General features: G+C 43.7%; 1 protein-coding gene across 1 annotated transcript; it reads right to left on the bottom strand.

Annotated features, from left to right (window-relative positions):
- Positions 1-9,352: 9,352 nt before the first annotated feature.
- Positions 9,353-10,366, bottom strand: LOC123428969. Its single transcript, XM_045113046.1, has one exon. The coding sequence runs from the start codon at positions 10,364-10,366 to the stop codon at positions 9,353-9,355; it is 1,014 nt and encodes a 337-aa protein (XP_044968981.1).

Here is a 10,366-nt window from a genome sequence, read left to right on the forward strand (position 1 = left end):
AGGGTTTTCGACAAATTCAAGGAGTTGACTACGATGAGACTTTCTCTCCCGTAGCGAAGCTGAAATCAGTCTGAATCATGTTAGCAATTGCCGCCTTTTATGATTATGAAATTTGGCAAATGGACGTCAAAACAGCGTTCCTTAACGGGAACCTTAAGGAAGAGTTGTATATGATGCAACCAGAAGGTTTTGTCGACCCTAAGGGTGCTAACAAAGTGTGCAAGCTCCAGCGCTCCATCTATGGGCTGGTGCAAGCATCTCGGAGTTGGAACATTCGCTTTAATGAGGTGATTAAAGCGTTTGGGTTCATACAGGTTTACGGAGAAGCCTGTGTGTACAAGAAAGTGAGTGGGAGCTCTGTAGCTTTCCTTGTACTATATGTGGATGACATATTATTGATGGGGAATGATATAGAGATGTTGGAGAGCATAAAGGCCTATTTGAACAAGAGTTTTTCAATGAAGGACCTTGGAGAAGCTGCATACATATTAGGCATCAAGGTCTATAGAGATAGATCGAGACGCCTCATAGGTCTTTTGCAAAGTACATACCTTGACAAAATATTGAAGAAGTTCAATATGGAAAACTCAAAGAAAGGGTTCTTGCCAGTTTTGCAAGGTATGAGATTGAGTAAGACTCAGTCGCCGACCACGGCAGCAGATAGAGAGAAGATGAGTTATGTCCCCTACGCTTCAGCCGTGGGCTCTCTAATGTATGCCATGCTGTGTACCATACCTGATATAAACCTTGCGATAAGCTTGGTAGGGAGGTACCAAAGTAATCCCGGTGTGGAACACTGGACAGCGGTCAAGAATATCCTGAAGTACCTGAAAAGGACTAAGGAAATGTTTCTCGTTTATGGAGGTGACGAAGAGCTCGTCGTAAAGGGTTACGTCGACGCTAGCTTCGACACAGATCCGGATGACTCTAAGTCACAAACCGGATACGTATATGTGTTGAATGGTGGGGCAGTGAGCTGGTGCAGCAGCAAGCAAGAAGTCGTGGCAGCATCTACATGTGAAGCGGAGTACATAGCTGCTTCAAAAGCGGCTCATGAAGGAATTTGGATGAAGGAGCTCATCACCGACCTTGGAGTGGTTCCAAGCGCGTCGGGTCCTATGACACTCTTCTGTGATAATACTGGAGCCATTGCCATAGCCAAAGAGCCTAGGTTTCACCGGAAGACGAAGCACATCAAGCGCCGCTACAACTCCATCCAGGACCATGTCCAGAGTGGAGTGATAGATATTTGTAAAGTACACACGGATCTGAATATTGCAGACCCGTTGACTAAACCTCTTCCACGAGAAAAACATGATCAACACCATGATGCTATGGGTGTTCGATACATCACAATGTAACTAGATTATTGACTCTAGTGCAAGTGGGAGACTGTTGGAAATATGCCCTAGCGGCAATAATAAAATGGTTATTATCATATTTCCTTGTTCATGATAATCGTCTATCGTTCATGCTATAATTGTATTAACAGGAAACAGTAATACATGTGTGAATGAATAGATCACAATGTGTCCCTAGCAAGCCTCTAGTTGGCTAGCTCGTTAGTCAATAGATGATCATGGTTTCCTGATCATGGACATTGGATGTCATTGATAACGGGATCACATCATTGGGAGAATGATGTGGTGGACAAGACCCAATCCTAAGCCTAGCACTAGATCGTATTGTTCGTATGCTAATGCTTTTCTAATGTCAAGTATCTTTTCCTTCGTCCGTGAGATTGTGCAACTCCCGGATACCGTAGGAGTGCTTTGGGTGTATCAAACGTCACAACGTAACTGGGTGACTATAAAGGTGCACTACGGGTACCTCCGAAAGTGTCTGTTGGGTTGGCATGAATCGAGATCGGGATTTGTCACTCCGTGTGACGGAGAGGTATCTCTGGGCCCACTCGGTAGAACATCATCATGAGCTCAATATGACTAAGGAGTTAGTCACACGATGACGTGCTACGGAACGAGTAAAGAGACTTACCGGTAACGAGATTGAACAAGGTATAGGTATACCGACGATCGAATCTCGGGCAAGTTCTATACCGACGGACAAAGGGAATCGTATACGGGATTCATTGAATCCTTGACATCGTGGTTCATCCGATGAGATCATCGTGGAGCTAGTGGGAGCCACCATGGGTATCCAGACCCCGCTGATGGTTATTGGCCAGAGAGGTGTCTCGGTCATGTCTGCCTGTCTCCCGAACCCGTAGGGTCTACACACTTAAGGTTCGATGACGCTAGGGTTATAGGGAATTGTTATACGAGATTACCGAAAGTTGTTCGGAGTCCCGGATGAGATCCCGGACATCAGGAGGAGCTCCGGAATGGTCCGGAGGTAAAGATTGATATATAGGACGGATGGTTTCGGACACCGGAAGTGTTTCGGGCATCACCGGTAACGTACCGGGACCACTGGGACCACCGGAGGTGGTCCCGGGGGACCACCGAAGGGGGGTGACGACCCCGAGAGGCTAGATGGGCTAAGTGGGGAAGGGAACCAGCCCCTAAGTGGGCTGGTGCGCCCCCCACCCAGCCCATGTGCACCAGAAAAGGGGGGGAGGGGGGAACCCTAACTTAGGTGGGCCTTAGGCCCACCAGAGGGGTGCGCCACCCCCTCCTCCCCATCTGGCCGCCACTCCCCCCATCTAGGAGGGCTGCCGCACCCCCTAGGGTGGGAACCCTAGGGGTGGCACCCCCTCTCCCCTTCCCCTATATATAGTGGGCACTTTTGGCCTTTGGAGCATACGGTTTTCCCTCTCCCTCGACGCAGCCCTGCACTTCTTCCTCCTCCTCTCTGTCGGCGCTTGGCGAAGCCCTGCCGGGAGACCTCGTCTCTCCACCAACACCACGCCGTCGTGTTGCTGGTCTTCTTCCCAACCTCTCCCTCCTCCTTGCTGGATCAAGGTGCGGGAGACGTCACCGGGCTGCACGTGTGTTGAACGCGGAGGTGCCGTTGTTCGGCACTAGATCGGAATCGCCGCGAGTACGACTCCATCAACCGCGTTCTAGCAACGCTTCCGCTTAGCGATCTTCAAAGGTATGAAGATGCTCTTACCCCTCTCTCGTTGCTGGTCTCTCCATAGGAAGATCTGAACATGCGTAGGAAAATTTTGAATTTATGCTACGTTACCCAACACCTGGAGCACTAACGCAACAACGGACGAGGAAGGAGGACGCGGAGACCCGGCGGATGGAGCTGATGGAGCACGATGCCGAAGCTAAGGTGGAGGAGCGATGTGTTGCCCAGCGAGCGTCGGTGCATTCATCGGCGGACGCCGTCGCCGTCGCCTGGGAGACGGCCTTTTCTTGGGCTAGCCCGACACCTACGCTCGCCGACCTCGCCGGCCCCGGCGACGAGGAGGAGGAGGATGCCTAGGGCAGCGCCTCCTCATTTTTAGTTTACTTAATTTTATGTTGGGAAAAGCTAACGAGTGGCGTGTGCACGGGCGTCGTCCCGTGCGGCGGCGGTGCGAGAGCCGAGTGTCCTAACTCGCGGACAAATTGTGACATGCAGGTGGACGGATGTGACTAGTTTTCTTTATTTGTTTTTTTTGCAGAAAGAAACTAATTTTCTCAGTTGAATGCTTATGGTCCTTGATTACAAACGTGCACTATGCATGCATGCATGCAAGGCCTACTACTAGGATCCTGTGGAGCTACATGACCAGCTATAGGATTCTCTCAAATGCTTGAAATTCAAAAAGTTTTATCTTTAAAACCGTTAATTCAATCGATGATCTGTTTTCACGGTTGGCTTTGTCGCGACAAGATCTTCGAAACTAGATCCCATATCAACATGTTTCGACAATTTTTTTCCTTCCGTAATTGCCATATTGTTTCACTCACTTGCTATAATATTAACCACTTACTTGTCCAATAAAAATAACTTAATTGCCATATTTTTTATGTCGTTTCGTGCAAAGATTGTGGATGCTTATAAGTGCAGTCCGCAAAATGTTTTGATGTGCTTATCATTTTTATTCTACTAAGTTGCCATGTGGTCTCACAAAGCTTGTAGGTGCTTATAAAATCACAGTTGCCACATATAATTTTGTGCTTGTCATTTTAATCCTACCTCGTTATCATATTGTCTCATACAACTTGTGAGTCATTGTAAAAAAATAGTTGTTACGATGTTTGCTGTATTTGTCTGTTGAATTCTATCCTCGGTTGTTATGTTGTGTCTAAATAAAAGGACATTTGATTGTTCTGAAACGTAGTTGTGGTAGTGTTTTATTGTGTCGGTCAGTTAAATTCTACTCAAATCTTATATAAGCTTATGAGTTGTTATAAACACTATAGTTGTCGAATTTTTTTTATGTGCTTATTATTTTAATGCTATCTAGTGGCCATGTTGTCTCATAATGCTTTTCATTGCTTATAAAATACACTTGTCATAATGACAAGCACAATTTTCTGTGGCAACTGGAGTTAAAAACACCAACAAGCTTTATACGATACAATATTGAAATATGGTAATTAAGTTATTTATCTGAGGCAAGTATTTATAATCTGGTGATTTAGCGCGGTTAATACGACAACAAAGTACTTGTAAAGCCAGCACTAACTTTTTGTAATCCGACAACTAAGTAATTGTAATTTGGTGACTAAGCATGGTTAACTAGAGCTGGACCATGTGGTGAATAGTGCTCTTTTCTGCGTTTTGCTATTCCTTGTAGTGCATGCACTGTATTCCCATGCTTTGGATGCATATGTTGTCTATCCTTCTACTGTAGTATTCGATTAATTCATGTAGGCATGCATGCACTGCCAGCTACTACCATTACTAGGAGCAGTCTTAGTTGGTTTAGAGGGCCCAACATTGTGCCAGCGCCGCGAATGGGTCGGCTCATAGTTGGTTTAAGAGGGCCCAGCATGGTGCAAGTAACGCATATGTACTGCCACTACGTATAGCAAGCATGGATTGGTAGCAGCCGCTGCACCGGAGCGCACGGGTGCGGCGCCGCTATGTAGTTAGGTCCTTTTATGTTTAATGTAATATGGATTAACTGCCTTCTAGCTGACATTAAATGTTTAATTAATGGTTTCTATATTTTCGAAATGACTATTTATGTTTTTTCGCATCGCTTAAAAATGAATCGCTCGCAAGCATCAACCCAATAACAAAAACAAACGTGGATGTACGCCCCTCGACCCAAACGGTCAAAATGTAGACATAGGACGCGTTCATTTGGATCAGACGTGGTGATCGAGCAGGCACACGCGCGCACACGTGCGAGAGGCAACCATCTTCACCCAGACGTGACGTAACTCTAAGCAACGGCAGCAGCTGGCCAGATCGCGAGGACCAGGCAGCAGCGACGACAACAGCAAGCTCCAACGGCGTCAGGCTCTAGCGACGACTACGGCGGCGACATCAACCTCTAGCGAAGGCTCCAGCGAAAGGCAGCAAGCGGCGGTAGCAACCTGATCCAACGGGCAAGGACATGAGAGGATTAATTGCAGCCATTTTGTTGGGTAGCGATTTCTCTGTCAATTTTTTAGGATCTAGCGTACTGTATACGCACAAGTTTTTGTTTTTTGATTGACTTTTTTATTTACATCAAAAGTATTCTTTCCTTAATTAAGACTTTATCATTTCTTTAAAAAACAAATCGTCCTTCGGTTTTGAATGGTGTGAGCGTGTGTTATTTAAGGCGTTGTAAGCGTGTTTTATTAGACAAGGAAATATAGTATAAAAGGACCCTTATAAGTGTTACACATTTGACACGAATCAATTATGTCCACACGTATGTGCTAAAAGAGGTCTGACCAATCGCGCTTGTAGCCACCCATTGTGATACCATGGCATTTTTATTTCTATAAAAAGAATGCATGCAAAGAGGAACAAATTTAGATTATATTAGCAAAAATCTTTTAGATTTTTTAAATTTTAAAATGTCTTATCTTTTAAAAGCCATGCGAATGAACGTTATCATTTAGGATGGAAAAAGCCTCTATTTCTTGTGTTAATGATAGAAACCTTGAGTTGAGAGAGTTGGCAAGGGCGCTAATAGATTACGTTATATACATACACATAGATGAGATATGTCGTAACAACTTTATTGTAAATATTGTAGCAACTTACCAACTTCTGTGTAAATATTATGATAACTTTTGTCTAAAAAAAGTAGTTGAAACATATCAATATGAGATCTAGTTTTAAAGATCTCGTCGAGTCCAATTTAGTGATGAAAATGGATTTTTAACTGGATTTCTTATTTAAGAAATGAAACATTTTTAAGTTTAAAAAGCAAAAAAGATATTTCTAATGTCTTATGTTTGGTGTGGTAAGATGGATGGTTATAAAGGTTTATGAACCACTAGCAAAAGGGCTCGTGCGTTGCAACGGGAGAAAAAGTAACTATAATCTTCAAGGATGCTGATCATATTACGTCCTTCAAATTTTAGGACATTTCTTGAAATGCATGAACATTTTTTGAATTAGCAAACATTTTTTTCAATTGCACCCAAAAAATAATACACAAACTTTTTTCAAGATTATTTGAAGTAGAAAAAATGGAACTGAAAAGTAAAATAAAAAAACTAAACTAAAACAACAGGCGGCCACGCATGGGCCGGCCCAAATAGGTGATGCATCTTTTTCCAATGCCCAGAGCGTAATATAGGAGGTGCCTACATGGGCCGGCCCAGTCAGGAGATTTTTCTGTTTGAAACGTTTTCTATGACTTATAAGTGGCAATTGTGGGTAACTTTCATCAATTTTATGGGCAATGTTAATGACGGACGACAGAAGCACTAATTGTTTTATTAGTACTAGCAAAAGAGCCTGTGCGTTGCAACGGGAGAGAAAATAACACGTACTCTTAACACAATAATCATGACTCAAGACCTTAATAGTTCTACGTCTTTTAGTTCCAAATGACATCACATTTTAAGGTCCCTCTCTCTCTCTCTTTCTGAGAGAAAATTCAGTACATTCAGTATGCTTAGTTACAGAGGGAGTATACGCCAACTCGATGCATATTTAATTAACAAATCAAGAAATCAAAGCATGAAAGAATATTGCGTGCAGGTATTCCAAACAATTTAAATTTATGTCATGTGAACTTATATTATTAATGAACATATAATAAGTAAGCATGGATATGATCTTACTTGATGTTTCAAGTTGCATGTCTCTCTCCTCCTCGGTGATGCCCACAAATATTTGCATGACGATGAAATAGCAAAGTATGCTTTATTAATTAATGATAGCATATGCATAAGAGCATTATTTTTGTCTTGCTGATTTAAGTGTATGCATTTGTAATCAAAGTAAAGCCTTAATTTGGTTGCAAACATATTAGACAGCTCCATCAAAAACAATAAATTTGTAAGTACATGCATGCCAAATCTTCAAGATTGCATATCAACATCGATATACTTTCAAAAAATCATCAGAAAAACAGTTTAAAACAATACGAAAAATCAAAGCTAAGCCATTGGTTTACGTAAAGTTTGTATAAGCATCATTGTTCAGTTTTTTATACATTAGAAACATTTTTTTGCGGGTGACATCAAAAATATTTTATATATACACGTTTAATATTTTCAAATTCATGGTTAACATTTTTAAAACATATTTAGTTTTGATGTCTACTTTTTTTATACACAATCTACATATTTTGTATGCATCAAGATCATTTTTTAATACATGTTTGACATTATCCAAATACACGATTAACATTTTTGAAAAGTTATATTCTTTATGTCTACTTTGTTCCATACACATTGTATATTTTTGTATATGTTTTTCTTATACATCGAAAACATTTTTCTATGCACATTTAAAGTTTTTTAAATACATGATCAATATTTTTAAAATAAAAGAAAAATATATTACTTATGATCCCTATGCATTGTACATTATTTGTATATATGGAAACTTTTTTGTCTATAAGTTTGACATTTTTTAAATCCATGATTACTATTTATGCAAAGTTTATGCAAAAAAAGAAAAAAACATAAAAGAACTGAAAAAATAAGGAAAAGGGAAACAAAAAGAGATAAAAGGGGGAGAAAAAGTGCTTGAACCAAGGATCGAACCTAGCTCTCCTAGAGGCAGGAGAGTTGCACCAGCCACTACGCCTCACACATGGTAAGAACAAGTTACGGTTTCAGGCTTTAAAAAGGACTAGCAAAAGAGCCCGTGCGTTGCAACGGAAGAGAAAATAACACATGCTCTGAACGTAATATATTTTCACATGACATCACATTTGTGTTGCCGACGATAACCTTAGTGCTCATACAACGAAAACGTGTTTGAATGTACAATCACTCGGAATAAGATGAGAAATAGGTTGTTTCTTCCCATGAGGTTTTTCAAAGGTGTGCATGTGTGGTTAACGATGGTTTTCTTTTCTCTCAATTTGGTTTTAATTTATTGAATGTTTATTGCAATTCGTATCGTCGTCGGAAAGAGAGAAAAAAGAAGGATTGTGCACTACAGATTAAGTTTGCACCAAAAATAATATTTAAGAAGTATTCAACAGCTAAAAATAACATCCTATTTAGATTCTACATGTTTTTTTAATCAAATTTCATATATAACATGTTAAAATCGGAGTTACGGTTTAAAAGATATGAATATTTTTGTTTTAGATAAAATGTGGATTGATTAACTGAAAAGTCAGGGTTTTTTTTATTAAAACAAGAAAAACGTTTTGACTGACTAAAAACGGAGGGTAGGTTAATTACCTGAAACATCAGGGGGTTTTCTGAGAAAAGCAAAAAACGATTCGTTTTCTGACTTAAATCCAGACTGCGGGTTGATTACCTGAACCATCAGGAGGTTTTCTGAAACATTCAAAAAAACGATTCGTTTTTCTGACTTAAAACAGGACTGCGGGTTGATTTCAGCAAACATTAGGGGCTTTTCTGCAAAATAGCCAGGACGGAAGCCTTAGACGCTTTATTATTAGGGAGAGATAGCGTACAACGATTTTGACAGGGAAAAAATTAAAACCGTTTTTTAAACTTATGAGTGGCATAGTGAATAATTTAAGTCAATTTTAAAGGCAATTTAAATGACGTACCACAGAAAGAATAGGTACTTTATTAATAGGTAAGGTAAAGATAAAGATATTATCTCGTACCACACACGATGTGAACGTTATCATTTAGGATGGGAAAAAGGCTAGACTGCGTGAGGCAGCAGGCACCAAAACCACTTATGTCTCCATTTCTTGTGTTCGTGAGAGCGTTCTTGATAGAAACCTTGAGCTGAGAGAGTTGGCAAGAGGAAGAAGAAGCGGCACCGACTAGATTACGTTATATACATACACATAGATGCAACTAAGATTTACTAATGCATATCTGGATGACTAGCTAGCTCAGTTGTCGTCGTCGAAGTAGACGTGGAGGTGGAGCGGGACGCCGGGGGTGGGCTCGACGACCTGCGTTTCGGGTAGCGCGTCGGCGAGCAGGTCCCTGAAGGCCTGCGTGGTGCCCTGGGTGGAGATGACGGCGGTGAGGAGCCCCTTTGCGTCGCACTCGCCGTTGTTCATGGGCACTACGTAGGCGGCGCCGAGCAGCCGGGCGAGCTCCACGGCGTCCTCCTGGCCGGACACGAGGGTGAAGCTGGCCAGGAGTTGCTGCTTGATGACGGGCGTGATGAGCACGTCGGCCCGCAGCCCGCGGTCGCGCAGGAAGCCGGCGTCGTACATGCAGTGCGGCTCGTAGTAGACACTGTGTTTGCGCTGGCCCTCTCCGGTGGTGCTGGAGGTGACGACGTAGCTGTTCTCCGGGCGCTGCCACGGCGGCCCGTTCACGGGGCCGGGGGTGGCGAGCACCGTGACCTCGCTCTTGGTGGCGGCACCGACGAGGGTGGTGGATTGGCCCGGCTCGAGGTAGGTGACGTCGTCGAAGGGCAGCGCGGCGAGGATGGGGCGCGCGTTGGGCGTGGCGACGACGGGGAGGTCGGGGGAGACGGCGGCGAGGCGGGTGAGGGTGCGGAGGTGGCAGTGGTCGTCGAGGCTCGAGGTGATGAGGAGCAGGTCGACGACGCCGAGGTCCTCCTGGAGGCCGTCCTTGGGGAGGGTCTTCTTGGCGCCGTCGAAGAGCCATGGCATGCCGAAGTCGAGGTTGCCGACGAGGAGGGGGTCGACGAGGACCCGGAAGCGGCCGCCGTCCAGCTCCCACAGCCACCCGTTGAACTCGAGGTACGTCAGCTTCACCGTCGTTGCGGTTTTGGTGGTGGTGACGGTGGAGGAGGAGGGCTCGCTCTTGACGCTGCTGCTGCTGTTTCTAATTCTCGTGGTGGCGCGGCGGATTGGTGGCCGTCGGTGGGGTGACGGTGATGGAAGAGCGTAGATGATGGAGGGAGGAGGATGGAGGAGGCCGGCCAT

Source organism: Hordeum vulgare, chromosome 2H (assembly GCF_904849725.1).
Source record: "Hordeum vulgare subsp. vulgare chromosome 2H, MorexV3_pseudomolecules_assembly, whole genome shotgun sequence".
NCBI classification, from domain to species: domain Eukaryota; kingdom Viridiplantae; phylum Streptophyta; class Magnoliopsida; order Poales; family Poaceae; genus Hordeum; species Hordeum vulgare.

Excerpts from the sequence above, each read along its gene's own strand:
- LOC123428969 (XM_045113046.1), bottom strand. The coding sequence starts at position 10,366 with ATGGCCGGCCTCCTCCATCCTCCTCCCTCCATCATCTACGCTCTTCCA.